The sequence below is a fragment of the Macrobrachium nipponense genome, chromosome 36 (assembly GCF_015104395.2).
Source record: "Macrobrachium nipponense isolate FS-2020 chromosome 36, ASM1510439v2, whole genome shotgun sequence".
NCBI classification, from domain to species: domain Eukaryota; kingdom Metazoa; phylum Arthropoda; class Malacostraca; order Decapoda; family Palaemonidae; genus Macrobrachium; species Macrobrachium nipponense.
This window is the reverse complement of record NC_087220.1, coordinates 57,676,018-57,701,565: the sequence shown is the minus strand read 5'-3', so window position 1 is coordinate 57,701,565 and position 25,548 is coordinate 57,676,018. Positions and strand designations below refer to the sequence as shown.

Genomic DNA, 25,548 nt, shown 5'->3' with positions numbered 1-25,548 from the left:
CCACTTTACTCGTCCTCTCCCTTTCCTGTACGGCAATTATGGCACTTCTCTCTCTCTCTCTCTCTCTCTCTCTCTCTCTCTCTCTCTCTCTCTCTCTGTCTCTCTCTCTCTCTTACCTCTCGTCTACAGCCACACACATACGCCCATCGTCTCGTTATGGCTCTCTCTCTCTCTCTCACTCTCTCTCTCTTAATTAAGAGAAGTTCTAAGCCTCTTATGTACCTGTGAAAATTCTCTGCTCATTCAGGGGACAAAAAAAAGTTTTGAGCTCTCTCTCTCTCTCTCTCTCTCTCTCTCTCTCTCTCTCTCTCTCTCTCTCTCTCAGTGAACGCTAATATATGAAGAGAGAGAGAAAAAAAAATATAGACCTAATTATATATTAAAAGTATTCATGCAGGAAAATCAGAAATAATAAAATATTTAATCAAACATTTAATTTAAAAAGTAAAAAAAACTCAAATTAGGAATGAGAAGAAGGCCTATAGGCCTAGCTAGGCCTATGAACTCATCAATATGACCCAACAAAAAGCTATAGAAGGGTAGAACGGATTAAATATGAAAAAAACTGTAATTATAAATGAATTTGTTACCACATCACCGTGATATATATAGAGGGGTATAAATTTAGTCATTAAAATCTATATATAGGATATATATAGGCCTAGGCAAAGGTATATAAGCCCAGTAAGAACCTATAGAAGGAATTCATTAGGCCTAGAGAAAAGTATAAACCCAGTAAAAGATAGTAAGACTATAGTATATATATATATATATATAGTATACATATACATATATACATAGATAGATATAGATATATGCCTAGGCCTAAGACAAAGGTGTTCGCCGTCAATATATCCCAGGTCCAAATCTAGCTCAGGAAGACATGGGAATCTCAATAGGCCTATACAACAGGTCACGATATATACGACCAACCTTCGCGTGCTCGGGTCAATTTGGGTCAGGTTTCCAATATTAGTTTTTTTCGGCTGATAGGGAAAGAGAGAGAGAGAGAGAGAGAGAGAGAGAGAGAGAGAGAGAGAGAGAGAGAGAGAGAGAGAGAGAGAATATAGCCTTCTTCACACAATCTTGTTATCTTGGATCGATTTTCGAACATATTACCTTGTCATCGGAATGAATCATACTTTCCTCAATATATATATATATATATAGGCCTAAGGAGGAAAGTTATTTCATGTCTATTTAAATAGACAAATGTCTTTCGAAATAGACATAGATCTATCTAAATAGACATAAATATATCTAGATAGACATAGTTCTATCTAATAGACATAGGTCTATCTACTTAGAAATATGTCTATCGAAAATAAACATAGATCTATCTAAATAGACATGCTCTATCTAACTAGACATAAGCTATCTAAATAGACCAGATCTATTTAAATAGCCTAAGAAGGAAAAGTTCTTTCATGTCCAAATTGAAATACAACAAATGTCTTTCGAAATAGACATAGATCTATCTAAATAGACCAGTAAATATTCAGAAATAGACATATGCCTATCTAAATAGACATAGGCCTATCTAAATAGACATGAATCTATCTAAATAGACAGAGGGCTATATAATTAGACTTGTTCGTGAAGGAGATAGGCCTGTTTCATTTAAAAAGACAAACTGGAATTATGTTCTGCAGAGAGAGAGAGAGAGAGAGAGAGAGAGAGAGAGAGAGAGAGAGAGAGAGAGAGAGAGAGAGCTTTTAAATGCATTCTCAAGATATACATAACGTCAATTGTAATGATGGGATTCCTAACCATCCAATTCCAAAAATATTCCAGTCTCTGGAATTCCAGATATTCAATTCCAGGTTCCAGGGAACCCCCATCTACACCCACGCCCTCTCACGCCCACGCCCACGCCCGTACGGGCCAATATCTATACTTATTCTTTATGGTGACTTAATTCTGAAATATCGTTCCATGTGGGGGATATTTGCATCTTATCAGGTTGGACCACTCGCTCTCTCTCTCTCTCTCTCTCTCTCACACACACACACACACACACACACACACTTTTGGTAGGGAGAGAGTGAGAGAGGGAGAAAGAGAAAGCGGGCTTACAAAAGGTAGAGAGAGAGAGAGAGCGCGAGAGAGAGACTTACAAAATACGAAAAACCTTTTTGGAAGAGAGAGAGAGAGAGAGAGAGAGAGAGAGAGAGAGAGAGAGAGAGCTTACAAAATGTGATGCAAAAAATAACCTTATTGAAGAGAGAGAGAGAGAGAGAGAGAGAGAGAGAGAGAGAGAGAGAGAGAGAGAGAGAGTATTGAAAAGGAGTGAAATACAAAAAATACATTTTTGGTGAGAGAGAGAGAGAGAGAGAGAGAGAGAGAGAGAGAGAGAGAGAGAATTGAAAAGGAGTGAAATACAAAAAATACATTTTTGGTGAGAGAGAGAGAGAGAGAGAGAGAGAGAGAGAGAGAGAGAGAGAGAGGCCACATTCGCTCACAATCAAACACGCATATCACAAAGAACGGCTTATGAATATTTTAGTATCTCATTTGCACGACACAGGTGAAAAAGGACTATACCTGCTCGCCTCTCTCTCTCTCTCTCTCTCTCTCTCTCTCTCTCTCTCTCTCTCAAACTGACCAATAACTCGCAGATTTCTACACTCTATAGATGACATACAATGAATTATTCTGCTATCCTTCTATCTGTTTCCATGCCTGGAATTATAATGTAGCGTTATCCTTCTCCTTTCCAGACTATATAATTTTTAGAATTGTAGTCTTTCACAGTAGTCTAGGTCCTAACTTCTTCTATTCTAGCTGTAAAGGAACCTTGTACACTCTCATTTGTGCAATATCCTTTTGATAGTGTGGGTCCCATATTTCATATTGCAATATTCAAGTGGACTACGAACATATTTTATAAAGCATAATCATGTGTTCAGCTTTTCTTGTTTTGAAGTGCCGTAACAACATTCCCATTTTTTGCTTTACATTTTGCCAACAGAGTTGCTATTTGATCATTGCATAACATGTTCCTATTCATCATCACACCAAGGTCTTTAACTGCTTCCTTATTTGTGATGGTCTCATTATTAGGCCCTCCCTTATATGCATATAGCTTTCTCTCTGTCTCCATAATTTTATGATTCAAATTTATCAGAGTTAAATACCATCCTATTTACTCTGCCCAATCATATACTTTGTTAAGGTCTCTTTGTAGAGCGTTCCTATCTTCATCACAAGTAATTTCTCTACTTATTCTTGTGTCATCTGCGAAACTACTCACTACCGAATCCTTAACATTATTGTCTATGTCTTCAATCATAATAACAAACAGTATTGCAGCTAACACCGTACCTGCGGCACACCGGATATTTTACCTTGGCTTCATCCGATTTCTCGTCGTTTGCAATAAACTATCTGTTTTTCTGTTGTGTAAAAATTCTTTTAATTTTTAACCATCTTCCTACTATTTATCCACGATATTGTGTTTTCTAATTTTCTTCGCTAATATATTATGGTCTACTTTATCAAAAAGCTTTTGCAAAGTCTAAATAAACCACATCTGTTTCATTTCCGCTTTTCATATTTTTTGAATATGTTTTCACGGTGGACTAACAGGGTTTGGGTTTGTGTACTTTTTCCGGGTACGAAACCATGTTGTCCTTTATTAAACAAATTATTTTTATTAAATGTTTCATAATATTTTTCTTCATTACCCTTTCATAACACTTTCATTATATGTGATGTTAGACCTCACAGGCCTATAATTACTTGCCTCTAGTCTTGATCCACTTTTGAAAGTAGGGGTAATAATACGCTAATTTGTGCTCATCATATAGCTTGCCTGTATCTACACTTTGTCTTAATAATATTGCAAGTGGCTTTGCGATAGAATGGAACTACTTTCTTTAACAAATAGCAGGAATTCCATCAGGCCCTGCAGCAGCTCCATTTTTAATTTCATTAATAGCCTGCCACAATATCAGCTTCATTAATACTATGTCAGCTAAATATTCACTATTTTCATCCCTTACTTCTATATCATTATCTTCATTATCTATTCTATGGGGTGATTCTCTCTTATATCGTTCTGCCAGTATGTTGCAAATTTCCTTTTTTTCATTCGTTAATCTCCCTTCAATTCTCAGAGGGCCTATTTCTATTCTTCTTTTGATTCATCTTCTTCGCATATGAGTATAATAGTTTGGGGTTTGCTTGATATTTAATAGGGTTTTTTCTTCCAAGTCCCGTTTTTCATTTTCTTTTGATTGTATAATCTTTTTTTCTGCATTTTCATCTTACTTTTTAGTTCTATAACTTTCCATGCATTTTTTTCTTTTGCAAGACCTTTTTTCCACTTTCTGATTTTCTGGAACAAGATTCTTCTGTCTCTTGGTATGCATGAATGATGTTTACTTTTCTTCTTCGGTATATATTTTTCCACTATTATCTCCAATATTTTATATAATATCTCCGTATTTACCCTATGTCATCACTTACGAAAATGTTATCCCAATCTTTGTTTAATTCTTCATTAATTTCTGACCATTTTATATTTTTACTGTAGAAGTTGTATTTTCCAATATCCTTCCACTTTTTCATTTCTTGCTATCTCTATTTTCACTTGCTTTGGAATGAACTGTTAATTCTATGACATCATGGTCTGAAATACTCGCTTATAAAACTATTATTTCTTTAACATAATTCATCTCGTTCACAAATACTAGTCTAAAGTATTTTCCTTCTGTTGGCAGGTGATTTATTTGTTGAATGTTGTATTCTAGTAGCATATCTAATAGCTTTTCAAATTGCCTCTTATCTTCTGCACTACTATTACTCTCTTTTTTATATGATAAGTACAACCACAATCTCCTATTCGTTCTTTCCATTCTACGAAAGGAAAGTTGAAGTCACCAGATAGGAGAATAGTCCAGTCCTTGTGATTTCTACATATATCATCCAAGTTTTTCAATTATTAAGTCAAAACTCTTTAGTATTAGGAGGTCTATATATTACTATGTTCATCAATTTTTCAGATTCAAATTCTACCGCTATTAGTTCACATTCTGAGTTACTATATTCTCATATATTTTTCCTTGTTGTCTTTCCCATATATTGCGGTTCCCCCTTGATTCCTATTTTTTTTCTATCTGATCTATAAGTTTGGAACCCTTTTATTTGATCATCATTCCCCAGTCTCTTGGGAATACCAGTTTCACTTATATTCATTATATCTATTTTCTTTTCATTTTGGGTTAGTTCTTCTAAGTACTCTATTTTTCTTTTTGAGTTAGGGTTCTCGTAACTAAACCCTCGCGCATTCATCACTATGATGGTTTGCGTGTTTTCTCTTCATTTAATACTGATAGTAATAAGGGAGGATTTTCCCATGTCTCTTTCCTGTTCTGGTATGTTGTTCTTTTTTTCATTTCCAGAAATTCTGACATTAAAAAATCCAACTTTTCCATAATATTTGATCTCCTTCATCATAATTATTCATTTGTGTCTGAATCTGAATCTGCTTTCTCCGTTTCTGCATATCCTCTTGCATAATAAATACAGTTATTATCTCTTGAGTAGAATTTCGGAGCTGATGCTTTGAAATTCTTTGCTGACACCTCTGCATATCTCATTGGTGGTTTGCTTTTCTCTTTTTACCTGATATTCTGATTTCTCTGTTTATTTGTTTCTTTCTTATTTTGGATTTATTACTTGGTTGGTTATTTATTTGATTATGATTCATGGCTACAGGGTGCTATATTTGCATTTTTGTCGAACTTACATCCTTTTCCTTCTTTAGTTTTTTACATATTTTTGGATGCAGATCTCTGCAATCATCCCCATATCCATCTAAGTATGCACATTTACATATATTTCATAGTTTGAGACATATCTTAGGAGGATGTTTGTAGTAACATCTTTCTCCAAATCTGCAATTCCTCTTTTCAAAAGGTTGCAGATTTTGTCTTTCTTGTCTATTTTTTCCTCTTTCCCTCATTGTATAGATCTGGGTAGAGCCTCTTCGGATTTGCTTTTCTGTTGTCATATCGTAATTTATTTCTTCGTAGGTATGCTGCTTTATTGCCTCATATGTAGTATCAATGAGTACTCTGCATCCATACTTTTATCTTATTCTTTGTTTTCCTTATTTTTTTTCTGTCATTTCATTTTTGTTTACTTCTTCCGTTTTCAATCTTCTTCTTTTTCTTCTTCTTCTTCCTGTTCCTCTTCTTCTTCATCCTCAAACTATTTGTACATTCAATCTTGATTTAATAACATTGTCTATCCATGATAGACATGTGAACAAAAAATTCTTGTATCTTTTCTTTTCCAAATCTTGTATTACCTCAGCACACTGTGGGATGGGTCGGAATGTTGCATGCAGCACATTTCTGATTAGGTTTTGTGGATTGACTATGCTATACCAACCTTACACAGTTTGCATGCTTGGCATTCTTTTTTTTCCTAATGCATCAATTAGTATATTCACAAGATTCACCTTATTCATTTTTCTTTGTCGGAATATGTTGGTTTATGTATATTTTCTTTATGAGTCTCTTGACCACTTGGATTTTATATTTGGAACTTCTTCAATTATTTTCAAGATGTTTTCATTAGATTTGTTCCAGTTTGAAGGATTATATCCTTCTAATATATCTATGAATGCTTTTGTATCTTTTTGGTTAGGACTGTTGCTGATTTCATAGATGAGAAATGCCAGTTCCCTTCCTGCTACCTCATCGTATTGCGAATCTGCTAGACACGCCAAATTACGACCCACCTTTTCCCGCAGTGGAACTTACTGCCATCTTGTTCTGATTTATAGTATTACACTGATAAACTAACTTAGAAGACGCTTTATCCTACTATTTTCACACTAATCTTATCACCGATAGTTCACGAACACTTCTAGATATTTCTCAAATTCTAGTCGTATGTTAAACTTGTGATATCTGTTGATTATTGTGACTTCACGCGGTACGTCTCACCAAGCAAGATGGCTACTTACGAGAGAGAGAGAGAGAGAGAGAGAGAGATGAGAGAGAGAGAGAGAGAGAGAGAGAGAGAGAGAGAGAGAGAGAGAGAGAGAATTGAAAAGGAGTGAAATACAAAAAATACATTTTTGGTGAGAGAGAGAGAGAGAGAGAGAGAGAGAGAGAGAGAGAGAGAGAGAGAGAGAGAATAGAAAAGGAGTGAAATACAAAAAATACATTTTTGGTGAGAGAGAGAGAGAGAGAGAGAGAGAGAGAGAGAGAGAGAGAGAGAGAGAGAGAGGCCACATTCGCTCACAATCAAACACGCATATCACAAAGAACGGCTTATGAATATTTTAGTATCTCATTTGCACGACACAGGTGAAAAAGGACTATACCTGCTCGCTCTCTCTCTCTCTCTCTCTCTCTCTCTCTCTCTCTCTCTCTCTCAAAACTGACCAATAACTCGCAGATTTCTACACTCTATAGATGACATACAATGAATTATTCTGCAGATAATCTTTCAAAATGTAGATTGTATCGCATTGTATCGTATTGTATTGATTTCCTACTCGTGCATACATAATGTATTCTCGACTGAGCCCTTCTGTAGTCTGTAGACTGTATGATGTATGATGTAGCTTTGATTAAAGCTAATGTATAGTAATGTATTTTCGCTTGGCATTGATTCCAACTGATGTATAGGTGATGTATTTTCGCGTAGCATTGATTCCAGCTAATGTATTGCTAATGTATTCTTGTACTAGAATGGTCTGCTTTGTGGTATAATGTATATCGTATAGTGCTGTATTGACAAAGGCTTATACCATATCAGACATCAATGTATTGACGAATTTATTCATAAAATTTATAAGACGAATCTTTCTTTCAAGTCATGAAATGTCAGTATGAGGTAACATAAGTCGACTTTATTGTTTTTTTTAAAAAGACAGAGAATATTCAGGAAATTTATTAATAAATGGACGAAGGCATTCCAGACATTTTGTTTATCAATAAATTTGATTTATCAATAAATTTAATTTGTCAATAAATTTAATTGGTAAATCAGTATTTCATGTCACGCTCTTTGACAGCAGAAAATATTCAGGAAATTTATTAGCAAATGGACAAAGGACTTCCACACATTTTATTAATCAATAAATTTAATTTATTGATAAATTTGCTTAATAAATCATAAATCATTATTACATGACATAAAAACCCCTGTTGATTACTGTGATAGATGACCCCATGTCAGAAATTTACCTAAAACTGGAAATTTTTTAAAAAGTTTATTGCAAAATGTTATTAAATAACAGGTTGTGTGCAATGCATAACATGTTATTGAAGTTGTGGCTGTAATAATAATAATAATAATAATAATAATAATAATAATAATAATAATAATATAATAATAATAATAAATAAGCAGAGAGGACTTTGAAAACTATACTCACAACCTCACAAAGCTAACATGAAATGCCTCCCAGCCTCCTCTCCCCCCCCCCCCCCCCGGGGGGGCCCCCCCCCCCCCCCGAAAAAAAAAAAGGGGGGGGGGGTAAGTAGGGGCGGTTGCTTGGCTGGGCTTAAGGGCGCAAGAGGGAAGGTGGGGGTGAGGGGGGGTGCGTCACAGAGATAAAGGGGATTCGCCCCCCAAGCCCCCCCCTAAAACTTCAATTAAGTTCAATTGAAGGCCCGTAATGCTCTAATACTTCCGAGTAATGCCCCACATATACGTTTCATTTCGGGGAGAGAGAGAGAGAGAGAGAGAGAGAGAGAGAGAGAGAGAGAGAGAGAGAGAGGTCACGTCCGTCTAATATATTCTTCTAATTAGGGTTTATCGGAGGCGTTCAAGTCCTGTTTTTGGATGGTTCGAGCGACGCTGCACTGCAATGGAGCGTAATGAATTACACAAATGGGAGAAGAAGAGAGGGGAGAGAGAGAAGGAGAGAAAGAGGGAGAGAGGGAGGGAGAAGAGAGAGAAGAGAGAGAGAGAGAGAGTTAAACTGATGTCCCCTGATCCTTAATGCCAGTGTTCTTAGATGAGATTAACCCTAATCTTTTAAAGACAGAGAGAAAGAGATAGAGAATTTTAGATTTACATAAAAATGAAACTACATTTCGTTCTAAACAAACAAACACACAAACACAAACAAACACACAAACAAAGATAAACAAGCAAGCAAAAACATTTAGCTTTTAATTAACAAACTATGACAGCAGCTGTCACGACCAGTTGACCTCTCCAATTATATTAAACTAGAACATTATTTTTTTAAAATATCAAATTCCTATTTTTCTGTGCTTCGAATGTAGTGATCCAGTGGTTAGGACACTTCTTTCCTTAAGTACAAGAATCCAGCTTTGCTTGGTGCACTGAAAGAGGGAAGGTGACGTGGATCACAGAAGCAGAGAAAAATTCCAAAGCTTGTTTTGAGAGAGAGAGAGAGAGAGAGAGAGAGAGTGAAACGGTTGTCTTGGATACTTGATACCAGTGTTCTTAAAGAGGTTAACTTTAAGCTTTCAGAGTGAGAGAGAGAGAGAATTTAGTATCGCTTGCAGTCGGCCACGTAAGGCAAACTGCAGTCTCTCTCTCTCTCTCTCTCTGTAGTTCGTAATGAAGACCACTTGATAATTTCCAAAGAATCTTTGCTGGGGTAAGCGAAATGTACTCGGGCGTTAAATGAGAAGAGAGAGAGAGAGAGAGAGAGAGAGAGAGAGAGAGAGAGAGAGAGAGAGAGAGAGAGAGAATAATCCCAATGGTTCGTCTGTTGCCAATCTTCTTACGAAAATGGGGATATATTGATTTTTTATATATTTTTGTTTTGCAATTTTTTAAAAATAAAATCTTTGAGTAAACAAATATTTATTTTTTGCGCTTTAGAGTTTTATGTTTTTACTGAATTAATAAGGATTAACTTGTGGTTATGAATTTAAAAAGAAAATTATAATACGTTTTAATATACGTCTTAATAATGGTTTTAATATAATAATTTTTATTACACGTTTTAATTATGAATTATTTTTTTGTAAATTGAAATTGTAATAATAATGACTGATTCAGATTAAAATCGAGATCAAAATACTTACAATAATTTGACCAATATCATACTGAACGCGGCCGATAAATCCCGCCCCAAATGAACGCGACCGATAAGCCACCTTTCTCCCAAATAAACGCGACCACTAAATTCCCCCCCAAAATGAACGCGACCACCCGTTACCATGGCAACATCCTTATCGGTATTAAATCACCGATGCTTTTGCAGTTCGCTCGTTAAATATGCAGTCGTTGCTGTGCTGCTGTTGCTGTGGAACAGCCGCTGTTTCCTGGCTGTGCGGAATAGCTGTGTGGAACGACTAGGAGTGTTGCTGTTGCTGCTGTGATGTGACAGCTGCTGTTCCTTGCTGTGCAGATCCTGCTGTGGAACAGCAATCTTCCTGACAGTGCAGAATACCGCTGTGGCACAGCGCTGTTCCTGGCTGTGCTGAATCCTGCTGTGGAACAGCTGCTGTTCTTGGCTGCGTTGAATAACAGCAATATTTATTTCTGCTGTTTTTGAGCAGTTATTACTTGTGTCCTTACTAATGTTATTGTTATTTAGTCTGTTTACTGCTGCTAATTTGTGCAGCACAACAGCGGCACAGCGGTTAGGGAAACGTAGGGACAAAAGAGCCACCTGTGTCACTTCTGTTCCTCGTCCAAAAAGACCTCATATGGTTGCCATGGTGATAGGCAAAAGCCATTCGAGTGCTTACTTAATACTTTTATTTATTATTTAGGGCGTTTTTGTTATATGAGCGGTTTTGTTATATAAGAGAGAGAGAGAGAGAGAGAGAGAGAGAGAGAGAGAGAGAGAGAGAGGGAGGGAAATATGTCTCACCTTTGAATATTATCATTATTATTTCCATTTTTATCATTTTTTGAAAATTTTCATTATTTTATCATTTCTATTTTTATTTTATTTTTATGTTTATATTTATTTTTCTTTTATTTCTTAATATTTTTTGTCTATTTTTATAATTTTTTTCTTAAACATAATTACTTTTGTTTTATTATTTTCATTGTTATTATTATTATTATTATATTATTATTATTATTATTATTATTATTATTATTATTATTATTATTATTATAATATTATTGAATTATCTTGAACCTTACGTTCTCTCTCTCTCTCTTATTTCCTCCCAACTTAGATTCTCTACTTCTTTAACTCCTCACCTTACCTCTCCCTCCCCCCTCCTCTCTCTTCTCTCGCTTTCTCTCTCTCTCTCTGCTCTCTCTCTATCACCCATCTCTCTTATTTCCTCCAAATTAGATTCTCTACTTCTTAAAAAACTCCTCCACCTTACTCTCTCCTCCCCCCTCCTCCTCTCTCTCTCTCTCTCTCTCTCTCTCTCTCTCTCTCTCTTCTCTCTCTCTCTCTCTCTCTGTCGTTTAATTTCCAACCAGGTTTAATGTCCCACGTAATAGGTCTGTAGGAACCGAGGTGGGACGTCTGTCGTATCCCACACTCCAATTACGGTCCTAATTCGACCCATACGGCCCTTGGGCATAAGGTCGGTATTAGGAGTCTTTGGTATGAGATCCCAAATGCCCCTAGGAAGCCAGGAATGCCCACCGGAGGCTGGTGAGCAGCGCTACTGGAGTTTTAACAATGATTAGTGTTGAGGATGTTGTAATAGACAACAGAGAGAGAGAGAGAGAGACGACACAGGAAGGGAGAGAAGGAGGGGAGGAGAGAGAGCTGAGAGAGACAGAGAGAGAGAGAGACAGAGGAGAGGAGAGAGAGAGACGGAGAGAGATAGAGAGAGAGAGAGAGAGTAGAGAGAGAGAGAGAGAGAGAGAATTATTCACCGTCTTGTACCTTTCATTCTTGAATTAGGAATTAAAATTTCGGATCTCTCACTCTCTCTCTTTCTCAAAGCGTCCTCAAAAAGGTGGGGAAAGCCCTAGAAACTTAGGGAAAAGTCCCAAAAGCTAGTGATAATGTCCCAATAAGTTAGGAAAAATCTTAGAAACTGGGGAAAAGTCCTAAAACACTAAGGAAGTCCTCCCCAAAAAGCTAGGAAAAGTCCCAAACATTAAGAGGCATGTCCCTAAAACTAGGGAAAGTACAAAAAAGTTAAAGAAAAGTTCCAAAAGGTAGGGAAAGTATATAAAAACTAGGGTAAGATCCCCAAGAGCTAGGGAAAGCTAAGAGGGGATTATATTTCAATAGGAAATTCTTTTCTTCAAGGAACAGACTTTGGATTATACGCTATCAGTACCTGGAGGAGACCTGGAACAGACTTGGAGCAGACTTGGAGCAGACCTGGACCGTGCCACAATTGCACCTGGAGTAATACTCATTGACAAGGGAGTAAGGGGAAGGGGGAGTCTGGAGCATATACTCCCTGACAGGGGAGTGAGAGTGGTAGTATGGAGTCATACACAGCAGGGGTTATGGAAAGGCCCTTGACAGACAAAAGGGTTATGTCACTCGAAGGTGATTGGACTTTTGCTATTTTCCTTTCCAGGGATTGGATGAGAGGGAGGAAGGGAGGGAGGGGGGAGGGATGGGACAGATTTGCATCTGAGTGGGAGGGGGAAGGCTGAAGAGAGAGAGAGAGAGAGAGAGAGAGAGAGAGAGAGAGAGAGAGAGAGAGAGAGAGAGATGTCTCCATGCAGCTGCTCCAGCGGAGGGTAAAGATTTTTCACAAACTTTTGGACGAAGGGAATGTGAAAAAGATGTCCTTTATTTATGAGTTAAGAAGGGAGACGCCATTTTTCCAGACAGGTTAACGAGCACACACACACACACACACACACACAAGAGAGAGAGAGAGAGAGAGAGAGAGAGAGAGAGAGAGAGAGAGAGAGAGAGATCTTTTTGATCTTCGTTTTGACGGGCCCGTTCTATGCGGTTTGAAACGCGACGCGGAAAACCGATCACAAACTTAGATAATTGGACATTAAAAGAATGTGCCCTGCTCGGTACTCACCGTGCTGCTTGTAGGTGGGCACGCAGCACTTGTCGATGTCGGAGACGGCTCCAGTCTTGGCCGTGTTGACGTAGAAGAAGCAGAATTCCGTGGCGTAGTCGTTGAAGGTATCGCAAGGAAACTGGACGGAAGTACGACCCTTGATGATGCGTCTCTCGGCGACGTATCTATTAAAATAATAATAGAAGTAATAATAATAATCCTAATAATAATAATAAAGACATCACTTGATAAGTTAACACACCAACATAACCCACAGAAACCCAAATCATCCCGCAAACCAACATAATAAAAAAATAACTCTGTTCGACTTTCAAATCGACCCGACTCACTTATTATCGATCGGCGGGTTGATGGACGTGACGTTGGCGCGTATGCGCGCGTACACGCGCACCTTATCGCTTCCTCCGATGCACGCCGGGTACGTCACCTGCACGCCCACGGCCCCCGAGCACGGCACGATGCTCGCGGCGTGCACGTAGATGCTGAATGAGTCACTCCAGTCGACCTTTTATAAGAAAATGATAATGATTGGGTCAGTGACATGTCGTTTTAAGATGGTTCAGTACAGTGCAGTATGATTCATCTCGCTCCTACATCATTCACCATTCATGAGTCATTATAGTACTTCCAGTGACATATGATATTCTAGGATGACTCAAGATAACCACACAAGCCAATATTCAGCAGAACTTATCCTGATTCATCTCGCTCACCCATCATTCACCATAAGCCACCATGAGTCACTATACTTGAAATGACATATGCCTCTATATGACTCAATATAGGCACATTTGGCAACAGGATCCATCATATCTTTCGTGAATTAAGATGGTATAGTAGAACTTCTTATAATGCATCTCGATCATCATTCACCATAAGCCACTATAAGTTACTATACTTTAAATGACATGACACTCTAGAATGAATGAAGATAATCACACGGGGCAACTTGACCTGTCACCTCTTACCATGAACCACTCTGAGTTGGTGATGACCGAGTTGGTGTAGATATCGGTGACGAGTCTCACGCTGTAGATGCCTGCAGGGCCAATATCGCTGCAGGGAAACTTCACGTCCCTACTCTGGAAGGAGTAGAGGTTATCCTGAAGAGGCACCCTGCCCAGGACCACTGCGTTGCCCCCCCATGCCCAACCTTTGCCACGGAATCCTGAGGACACCATGGCTGCCTGCGGTCGCTTCAGATAGGTGGAATGTTGTCTGTTTTCTTCTGCGGCGATGTTGCGTTTGGTTTTTGGGACGGGTTGCTTGTCTGATCCAGAATCCTCTTCTCGAAAAGGTAGACTCCCCTGAGCCGTGACTAGATTGCGTTCGGGAGAGACCGGAGTGCTTTCAAGGGCACTTGGTGATGTTGCTTCGTTGGTTGAGATAGGAGCAATTCTATTCACCTGCTCATTTTGGAACAATTCACTTTTACTACCACTTCCTGAACTATTTGGATTTAAATCACCCTGAAAAGGTACAGTGTCTCCTTCGAAGGGTGGGAAACTGTCTTCTGTCTCTGATAATGGCATGACTAGAGGGGGAATCTGAGTGGAGGAAAACAGCAAATTTTCTTGAAAACCTAAAGTACTCTCTTCTGGTGAGAAGCCAGAGTCAGTCCCTTGTTGATTGATAGGAATGCTATCTTCGTCACTGTAAATGTAATCTACTAAGTCGGTCACATCTTCAGTGGGAATAAAAGTTTGAGTTCCTGGGACAGGACTCTCATAATCTGTCGTATCAGGGAATGCTGTGATGTCTTCTGATATGTTCTCTGAAATTCCCAGCCCGCTATTTTCGTCTTGTTTCCTCGCAGCCTTTTTCTTGGCCGAGGGGCGGTCGGTATCATTTCCCTCACTGGACACTCTGTTCTTAATTCTTTTTCTTTTCTTTCTTCTGTTCTCCTGATGTTTTCTTCTCAGTCTGTTGTTCTCTTTGTTCTTCAACTTTGTAGTAACAGGAACTTCACCACCACTAGAGTCCCCCTCGTGCATCTGCCTTTTCTTGGTCACTCTCGCATCGACATCAACTTCCTCTTTAGTTTTTCTTCTCCCCTTTCTTCTTCTTCTGCCTTTCTTCCTCCCTCTCACTATGATACTGACGCCACCAACTGTCGTCTTACTTTCATACGGACCAGGAGTCCTTGCTACGTTCGAAGACGACGGGCTAGGAGTCCACGCTACGTCAGTCTTATTTGTACTACCGTTTGATATTATAGAGTTTGTACTGGCGTCCACAACAAAACTATTTACACTATCACTCTCTACAACACTTTCCTCAACCACTTGAGTGTCCTCACTCAGTTCACCTCTTCCGCCCACTAGATCCTGACGACCTCCCCTAACACCACCATATTTGCGCAGTCCTCTCCGCCTGCCGTTCTTGTTCTTCCTCCGCCTCCCTCCTTTTGTCGGGTTTCTTCTCTTCCCATTTTTCCTACCATTTTTACCCTTCTTCCCTCTCCCAGAAACCTTTTTGCGCGACTTCCTCAGTGCCCTGCGGTTGCGTAGGTCGTCCTGGATGGAGTCCCACAGGGTTCTGTTCCAGTTGCGTTTGGGGTCCGGAATGCCACAGCGCTTGGAACCTGGGGAACCCTCCTTTCCGACACGGACCCCATGGTACAGCAGCTCGATCCAGGCGTGGAAAGCCACTGGCTTCAGAGGCTTGCACAATTCCACATTGAATCTGGAAGCAGAAGTCTCTTAGTTCTAAACTGGAACTTCACTTTTAAGAGCTAATTTACAAATGATCAGAGTCAATTTAGTTATGAAAGACACTGGTTAAATAGTAGAGATAGAAGTTACTTAGCTAACTTAAATAAGTTGATCACAAGTAAACTTTATGCTGGAGTCAAAACTGTATTTCATAGTAATATATCTGAAAAAGCAATGAAGTTTATAGGTACTTCTAATTTTAGTAGATTTGAGTGACATATTCAGATTACTCTAGTGACTCTCACCTTAAGATGACTTGGACATCAGAGTGGTAAGTCTCGACTTCCTTTGGGACTTCAAGACTGATGTCAGGCCAGGCAACTTCCACGTTACCACTGGAGGCTAGGACCTCTTCTCCACGCTGTAATCTGTAATGTTGGCAATAAAAGTGATAGAGCAACTGATAACACTACTGACAACAATATTTACTTTGCCATTTTAAGATAAGGTTGTGACACTGGAAGAAAAGCAGTTTCAGAGTGGGTTACTAGAGTGAAATTTGAATCTGTAAGAATTCAAGTCCTCTAATCAAGGTGGACAATGAATAATCTACGTTATAGACTGCATAAGATGTAACCGTTTAGCATACATATCACATTATTTAAGATGCAGAAGAACTGCATTGTTACGGTTACAGAGAGAATAATGTAAGCTTTTGAGAAAGTAATTTGGCTAAGACCAAATTACACAGCTGAACGTAAGGCGCAAGCATCCTACAAGAAATGCCACTAAGGTACCCTGCGTCTCACCTGAAAAAGTAAGTTCCACCTTGAACAACCAAACCACACATGAACTGATAGGTCCCTTCTGAAGCTCCCTCGACCACAGGAAGGGTGTGGATGGGAGCCAGGCTCCCGTTGGCATAGAGCGACAAGGACAGGGAGGTTTCCAGGTCCCTCAGCTTTGGCGGCAGTGGCGGGACGTCGGGCAGCTCCTGGACGTAGTCATCTCTTCCAATCGCGACGACTGGGAGAGGCTGCATAGGCTCTGTGAACTCTGTCAGGGGATCCGGAGGTATTTCGTTGCTGTCGTTCCCTTCGTATCCATTGGGGAGCAGACTGTTTCTGGAGTCCGAGTCCGGGACAGACGACGACGGAGACTTGGGGATGAACGTCTGGTTTTCTGTGTCCCATGTGTACACTGAGGTGTCTTTGCTGCAAGGACAGGGTGGAGAGAGTGGTATTTGAGTGTAAGGTTACATATCCAATGTCTAAATGACCAAATTATGTATGGTATCTCTATAGTACAGATGTAAAAGGCAATTTAATAGGTCTTTTTAGTTAGGTTACTGCTCAATGCCATGATTTTACATTTGAATGTCTTTTGAATGTAAGGCTCTACAAGGTGGTTTTCCCTCTACCTATTCGGTTTTAGACTAAAGGTCGACACTTAGAGCAGAAGGCAATCTGCGTCTATGCAAAAGTCAGAGTAATATTTAACTAGCAAAAGTGATTCATGAATAATTTACAACTCTAAGGAGAGGCAAGTTTGAATGGAAGGCCAAAGCCAATAAACTTAAAGGAATTTTGAGGCTATATTTAAATACAGAGGGCAATTCTCTCTTTAGTACAACCATGAATGACTAAGAAAGGGGAAAGACTGACTTCTTTCCCCAATACTCACGCAGGAGTTGTAGGAGTGAGGTAGACAGTGGCATTCAGGTGGCCCTGGAGAGCTATGTAACGTGCTGGTGCCACAACCCTGTAGCTCTCGACACCTGTGCGGAAGAAGGAGAAGAAAGTTGAAATGAGGATGCTGGGGTGGTCATGTCATAAGCCTTGTAGGAGGTCTTATCTACAATAAGGTCATTTGGAGCATCCCTTTTAGAGGTCTTGCCCAAAGTAAGGACCTCTCAAGGGTTCGAATGAGGTCTTGCCTACAATATGCTCTCAGAAGCATCAGCTTGGGGTCTTGCCTACAATATGCCCCCCTCAGAAACATCACCTTGGGGTCTTACCTACTACAGTAAGATCCTCTGAAGCTTCCCTTTGAGGTCTAACCCACAATAAAGTCCTTTATATGACCCCTATGGGGTCTTACCTACAATAAGATCCTCTGTCCTCTAAATCATCCCTTTGGGGTCATACCTACAATAAGGTCCTCTTGTCCTCTGTGGGGTCTTACCAACAAAATTGTCTTTGAAGGACCCCTTTGGCCAATAACTGCAGTGATTCCTACGTTGTACTTAATATTCTTTCTCTTAGGGCTTAAATTATGAGCAAATCCTTTAAGGCTAGCCTTGTACGTCAATAAATATAGCTTAAAATCTTGTTAAAACACTTGTACAGAGGTCAGATTTGAGGCCCAGGATGGTTCATATAACAGAGGGTCAGTCAGTCTCTCTCTCTCTCTCTCTCTCTCTCTCAGTGAGGCAACGACCCAACAGATATCACCGGAATGTACAAATTGAGCGACGCAAATATGGTAAACAGACTGTTATTGAGAAACCGTATCTAAAAAAAAAAAGAATATATCCACACAGGGGAGGATTCAAACTAACTCTTACGAACCCACGCTTTATGGGTCATTTTCCCGCGCAGCAACCCATCCTAACCCATCCCATTTTTTTGCAACATGACCCTGTGAAGCTCTCCTGATTAAAATCTCTCTCTCCCTCTCACGATTTAACCTGGAATATGAGAGAGGAACACACGAGAGAAACTTATTATCAGATGGAATGGCTAAGTGAGTGTTTAGTTCCGGAATTCAATCGAGACTTGGTAGAGGCCCTTTTTATTATGGAGATTAGGTTTTCCGGAGCAATTTTCCGGATGGGGAATGAGCTGGTTTTTTTTTTTTTATTATGGATCGGGAAACAATAGTTGTTTTTATTGGCGCGCTGGGAAGCAGTTTCGCGCCAAAATGTTGGTTTTTTTTTTTTTTTTTTTTTTTTTTTGTTTTTTTTTTTTTTTTTTTTTTTTTTGGGTTTTTTTTTTTTTTTTTTTGAGTTTGCGCGGGCGAATCGCTTATATAGGGCTATATTCCGCGTATGCAATCATCGTTTAAGCGTGCGGGTATAGTTTCTTCTGTCTCTGTCTCTCTTTCTTTCTCTTGCACTCTCTGTCTCTCTCTGCTCTAATTGCTGCTGCTGCTGCTGCTCGAGAGAGAGAGAGAGAGAGAGAGAGAGAGAGAGCTTTAATCGTAGTTTGGGATCTATCCATTTGAAATTTTTCAAACTCTCTGAGAGAGAGAGAGAGAGATGAGAGAGAGAGAGAGAAGAGAGAGAGAGAGAGAGATTAACACCTTTAATCGCTGTGCGGGACGTATCCATTTAATGTTTTCAAAACTGTGAGGGGGTGAGTATCTCTCTCTCTCTCTCTCTCTCTCTCTCTCTCTCTCTCTCTCTCTATATATATATATATACTATATATATATATATATATATATATATATATATATAGATATATATATACAAATAAGGTTTTTCTTATGGACTCCATTTTCAATTTTAAAAAAATCTCACCATTTTGAATTTTGGTACGAAATTCAAAATGGCTGCCGTGCTGGAAGAAGCCATTTTGAAGACATTACATATATATATAAAAATCATCTCTCTCTATCTCTCTCTCTCTCTCTCTCTGCTCTCTCTCTCTCTCTCTCTATATATATAATATATAGATTATATATTATATAATATATATATATAATATATATATATATATATATATATATATATATAATCTCATACACCAAGAAACATCTACAATAAATTCTGACTGACGCACGTAAGAAGGGAGCGCCCCCCCAACCCCATTAACCCCCCTACCCCACCAGAATAAAACAGAAATAACAAGGGAAATTACACCGGCCATAATAGAGCAGGCAGCAAGCAACCCATCGAGAAATTACGGTCCACAAAGGGGCCAGAAACAGCCGTAAAATTTTACGGTTATTGTTTGATCCTCTGGAGGCGATGTTGCCAAGGTTCCGGGCTTCTGTTGTGTCGTAGCTTAGGGCTTAGGGCTTAGGGCTTAGGGCTTAGGGCTTAGGGATTTGGGCTTAGAATTTAGGAATTTTGGCTTATGGCTTAAGGTTTACGTCTTACGGCTTTGGGCTTATGGATTATAGATCCGGGTTAGGGCTTAGGGATTTGGGCTTAGCTTAGGGCATAGAGCTTAGGAATTTGGGCTTAGGGCTTAAGGCTTAGGGCCTATGGCGTATGGATAATTATAATTTCGGGCTTAGGGCTAAGAGATTCGGGCTTAAGGCTTAGAGATAGGGCATAGAGCTTAGGAATTCGGGCTTAGGGCTTATGGCGTATGGATTATAGTTCTGGACTTAGGGCTTAGAGCTTAGGGATTTGGGCTTAGATCTTAAGGCTTTTATGGCTTGCAGCTTTGGGCTTAGAGCTTAAAGCTTTAGAGCTTAGATCTTAGGACGTAAAAGGCTTTTAGGGCTTATGGTGTATGGATTAGGGCTTAGAGCTTGTAGTAGCTTATAGCTTAGGGCTTAGAGCTTGTAGTAGCTTATAGCTTAGGGCTTAGGGCTTAGTCCTTAGAGCATTGGGCTTAAGACTGAGGGCTTAGTCCTTAGAGCTTAGGGCTTAGGGCTTTCTTGACAGACAGGTAGATAGAAAGAGCATCATTTCACGGAAACATCTCTCCAAATGCTTCCAGGTTTTAAACGCCCTCTGGAATTCTCTCTTTCCAGCGAACTTAATTCTCGTATTTTTCCCTTCCTCCTGTTGCCATTCCAACCTTCGGACCCGGGCTACTTAAGGGCGTGAGTATCTGGAAGCCAGGAGGATCGTGAAACCTTCTGTATATAAATAAAAAAACCCGGATGTAAACACTCGAAGCAAGATGGCGTCGTCCTTTCCACAGTTGCTGGGGCATATAAGTCTTCTCTTCTGTTGTCTCAGATTTGTGGCGATTGACTGTTTTCTCAAACTGAGGCGTTTTCTCAAACTGAGACGTTTTTCTCAAACTGGGACGTCAACTGAGACGTTTTCTCAAATTGAGACGTTTTCTCAAACAGACACGTTTTTCTCAAACTGAGACGTTTTTCTCAAACTGAGACGTTTTTCTCAAACTGGGACGTTTCTCAACTGAGACGTTTTCTCAAATTGAGACGTTTTCTCAAACAGACATTTTCTCAAACTGAGACGTTTTTCTCAAACTGAGACCATTTTCTCAAACTGAGCTTCAAACTGAAGACTTTTTTCAAACTGAAGAGCGTTTTTTCTTAAACTGAGGGGACGTTTTCTCAAACTGAGACATTTTCTCAAACTGAGACGTTTTCTCAAACTGAGACGTTTTTCTTAAACTGAGACGTTTTTCTCAAACTGAGACGTTTTTCTTAAACTGAGACGTTTTTCTCAAACTGAAAAACGTTTTCTCAAAAAACTGAGACGTTTTCTCAAACCGAGGCATTTTCTCAAACTGAGACATTTTCTCAAAAACTGAAACGTTTTCTCAAACTGAGGGACGTTTTCCAAACGAGACGTTTTTCTGCAAAAACTGAAAAAACGTTTTCTTTTTCAAAACTGGAGGACGTTTTCTCAAAACCCGAAAAAGAAAACATTTGCTCAAACCGAGACATTTTTCTCAAACTGAAAACGTTTTCTCAAACAGACGTTTTTCTCAAACTGGGACGTTTTTCTCAAACTGGGACGTTGTCTCATCTGAGACGTTTTCTCAAACAAACGTTTTCTCAGGAAGTTATTCTTTATCTTAAGACTTTTTATTTATCACTATTCTCTCTCTCTCTCTCTCTCTCTCTCTCTCTCTCTCTCTCTCTTCCCAGGGTTTTCTCCTTTAAATTTTAGGTTATGAAGACACCCACTCAACCATATCTCTCTCTCTCTCTCTCTCTCTCTCTCTCTCTCTCTTTTCAAGTTCTTCTTTAAATTTTAAAGTCATAAAAACACTCAACCTTTATCCTATATGGGACCCCCTCCCTTCACCCCCCCCAACCCCCCTCGCTCTCTCTCTCTCTCTCTCCCCCCAAGAGACGCAACACCTGTCCGCTGAGTACTTGATCCGTCTGGCTGACGGGCGGACACGCGCCCGCCCTCAGAGGGGAAAGTTGCGTTTGGGGGGGAGGGAGGAGGGAGAGCGGAAAACCCAAGAGTGAAAGCGAGGTGTGTGGGAAAAACCCCGAGAGAGAGAGAGAGAGAGAGAGAGAGAGAGAGAGCCAAAATTTAGTGGAGAAATACATAAAAAAAAATATATGAGTGACTTAAAAATAAATAATAATAATAATAATAATAATAATAATAATAATAATAATAATAATAATATAATAATAACAATAAATTGAGTTCCCTTCACAACCTCCTACAACCCCCCCAACCTCTCTCTGCCCCCTCCCAAGAACCTTTCCCAACCTCGCCACCACACACACCCACCTCTATAAATTTGAAAACCCACCCCAGTTTTCCCAATGCATTAATAAATATCCACAATTTCGATTTTTTTCCGTCTGACGCCAAAAATGGGTCGATGTTTTCTTTTTTATTGTGAATTTTATTTATTTATTTATTTTTTTTTTGTGTTTTATTTCGTGTTTCTTTTGGGGGGTGCATTGGGTTTTTCTGTTGTGTTTCTATTTATCTATTTATTTTGGTCGGTTTTTCCTTTATATTTTTAAAATTTTATTATTATTAAAACTTTTTTTTTTTAGATTTTTTTCATAAGAGAATTTTATCATTGATAATAATAATAATAATAGTAATGATGATAATAATTGTTCAGTATATAGTCGATTTGCTAATAATTTACAATGATCTCTCTCTCTCTCTCTCTCTCTCTCTCTCTGTCTAATTCTACCGGATGATTGGTATCAAATTATATTTTAATTCCTAATTCAAGAATGAAAGGTACAAGACGGAGAATAATTCTCTCTCTCTCTCTCTCTCTCTCTCTCTCTCTCTCTCTCTTTCTCTCTCTCTCTCTCTATCGCAACCCTCAATTACCAAGAGGTTAAAGACCTCGCAGTCGCCAGCCAGCGAAACGCCTTCCCCGCGGATCGATCCCAGGGGCGATGCGACGAAAGAGCTTAGACGAGTATAATTGGGCGAATTTGACCAGCACAGGTGTGCATGATTGATTGAGCCCAGGTAGGGCGAGAGACGGTGATAATGACTATAATGAATGTGCTTGCCTGCTTGCTTTGGTGTGCTTGCGTGCTTGCTCGCTTGCTTGCGTGTTTGTTTCGTCTGTCTTATATTCTTGTCTGTCTGTCTCTATTCACTTGTCTTGTCTGAGGTACTGTCTGGATAGCAGATTAGCAGATGAATGTTGTGAGTTTGTCTGTTATATATATATTTTATTATTTTTATTTTTAAAATTATGAATATTTTGGTAATTTACTTTTTTTATTTTCACTTTTTCATTAATTTAATTTTTATTTTGTAATTAGTATTATTAATATATATATATATATATATATATATATATATATATATATATATATATAATATATATATATATATATATATATATATATATATATATATATATATATATATATATATATATATATATAATTCTTTAATTCTTAATTTCATCCTTAAAATCATAAATATTTATTAATTTTACTTAAATTTTTATTACTTTTATTTTATTATCTTTATATTTTGTTATTTTTCATTAATTTTATTTTCAATTATATAATTAATTTTATTTTTTGATTATATAAAATTTGTATAATGTATTGGTAACCATGTATTATATATTGTACTAGTGGACGTGTATTTTGGGTCTTTGCAATACATTCTTCACTGTATCATATTGTATTTGATTGTATTTTTGATATAATATTTTGAATTAGTGCCTTTCTGTATCTCTGTAAGTGTATTTTGACTCTAAATAATACATTACTCACTGTATTTTGCTGTATTCTATTGTATCTTGGACGCAGTACGTCCACGCAGGCAATACCAGGCTCAATAAACCCATCAAAGGATTAAGGGAGATGTCTAGTGGGGAAAGTTGGTGAAAAGTAGGGAATTTCCCCCACACTTGTCCCTATCATTCCCTAGAATCCCACTTAATCCCCGCAGGTGCCGTTCTCTCTCTCTCTCTCTCTCTCTCTCTCTCTCTCTCTCTCTCTCTCTCTCTCTCTCTCTCTCTCTCAAAAGACAGAGAAATAAATGGAAAGGTAGGTAGTCTAAAATATATCCTTTCTCTCTCTATTCTCTCTTCTCTCTCTCTCCTCTCTCTCTCTCAAGAAGCCAGACCAGATAAATAAAATAGAATGGTAGGTAGTCTAAAACATCACTTCTCTGTCTGTCTGTCTTGTCTTGTCGCTCGTCGGTCTCTCTCTCCTTCTCTCTCTCTCTTATTCTCTTCTCTCTCCTTCTCTCCAAATAGACAGAGAAAATAAAATAACTAAGGTAGGTAGTCTTAAAACATATTCTCTCTCTCTCTCTCTCTCTCTCTCTCTCTCTCTCTCTCTCTCTCTCTCTCTCAGTATATAAGGAGATAGGTAGAAGGACTGCCTATAATCATTGTGTTAAAAATTATATTGAATTATGTCCCTGGTATCTGCTCAACTAGGGATGGGTTCAGCCGATAATATTATATAGAAATGGATACTTTGAAAGATTATTAGGGAAAAAGAGAAATTTACTCATGACACACAAAAACATCAATTAAAAACACTCGTCAATATATTTAGATAAAGAAAAGACAAGAAAAATATCAAATATTTGAAACAAGGAAAAGCCACTCGAATGTACATGAACAAAGAGCAATCAAAAAAAGCTTAATACACTTGTAACAAAGATAAGGAAAAAGCACTCATATATATTCGAACAAAGACGAAACATAATGAAAAGTAAATGCACTTGAAACAAGAAAAACCACACCCTCAAATAGATCTGAACAAAGACCAAGATAAGAAATAAAAAAAATAACTAAATACGCTTGAAAAAAAAAAAAAAAACACCCTCAAATACATTTGAACAAAGACGAAACGAATAAAAACTGAATACACTTGGAACAAGGATAATAAAAAAAACACTATTTGAATATAAAAAAACTATACTTGTAAGAATGAGAAAACCAAACTAACATATATATATAAAAGAAAAACTAATAAAACTTGAAAAAATAAACGCCTTTGAAGCAAAGAAAAAAAAATAGGTCAAAGTAATTTTGTCATGTATTTTGAACAAAAAATACAATCAAATATATTTGAATTCGCTTCAAACAACGATAAAAAACCCACTCAAATATATTAGAACAAAGACAGAAAAATCTAAATACACTTGAAATAATAACAATAATGAAAAAAACAACAACAAAGTTATCCTAGACAATGAACACTGGTTAACTTAACTCCCCTACAAACAAATCTCGAAGGTGGAGATATTGTCTGAGCCAAGTCCATATAAGGGGGGAGGGGGGCGGGGGAAAGTCCCTAAGGATACGTAGGATAGGGCGAAGGACAGGGGGAGGGAGTGGGGAGTCCTATAAAAGCATCACGGCCCAGCCCCTACCCCCAAATCTTAAGACGGCCCACATCTTGCCAAGAGTTGCCAAGTATCACTTTCCTAAAATGACCCAAACAATTCCCCACCTGACTGAAATATTTCTTAAAAACATTCTTTACTCATTCAGATATCTTTCAAACTGTTCGGTTGACGCGGTAATCAGAGAGACGGTTTAGAAATGTTAGTTTTAAGGCGCGTAAGGCAGTATGTGGGGTTTATCTTGCCCATGGCTCGGGTCGGTTCAAAATGGCGGTTTGGCGCTACGAAAGAAAGACAGTCGAGGAGATAGAATGGTTGCTAGGTAATACTAAGTACAGTCCCACCCACACACACACACACACACATATATATATAGATATACACTATATATATATATACTATATATATTGAACAATTGAACACATCTTCAAATTGGATACTACAGGTGATGGTTGAAACATAAAAAATAAAATGAAACCAT

The 25,548-nt window shown here is 38.4% G+C and overlaps 1 protein-coding gene across 1 annotated transcript in view; it reads right to left on the bottom strand.

The window, feature by feature from the left end:
- LOC135203711 (uncharacterized) overlaps positions 1 to 25,548 on the bottom strand; it is a 114,526-nt gene that overhangs the window by 15,709 nt on the left and 73,269 nt on the right. The window contains exons 3-8 of the mRNA XM_064233611.1: positions 17,273 to 17,366; positions 16,399 to 16,803; positions 15,895 to 16,017; positions 13,904 to 15,620; positions 13,265 to 13,440; positions 12,933 to 13,099 (exon numbers count right to left, since the gene is read on the bottom strand). Of these exons, the coding sequence (XP_064089681.1) occupies positions 12,933 to 13,099; positions 13,265 to 13,440; positions 13,904 to 15,620; positions 15,895 to 16,017; positions 16,399 to 16,803; positions 17,273 to 17,366 (2,682 nt within the window). The remainder of the gene's footprint in view (positions 1 to 12,932; positions 13,100 to 13,264; positions 13,441 to 13,903; positions 15,621 to 15,894; positions 16,018 to 16,398; positions 16,804 to 17,272; positions 17,367 to 25,548) is intronic.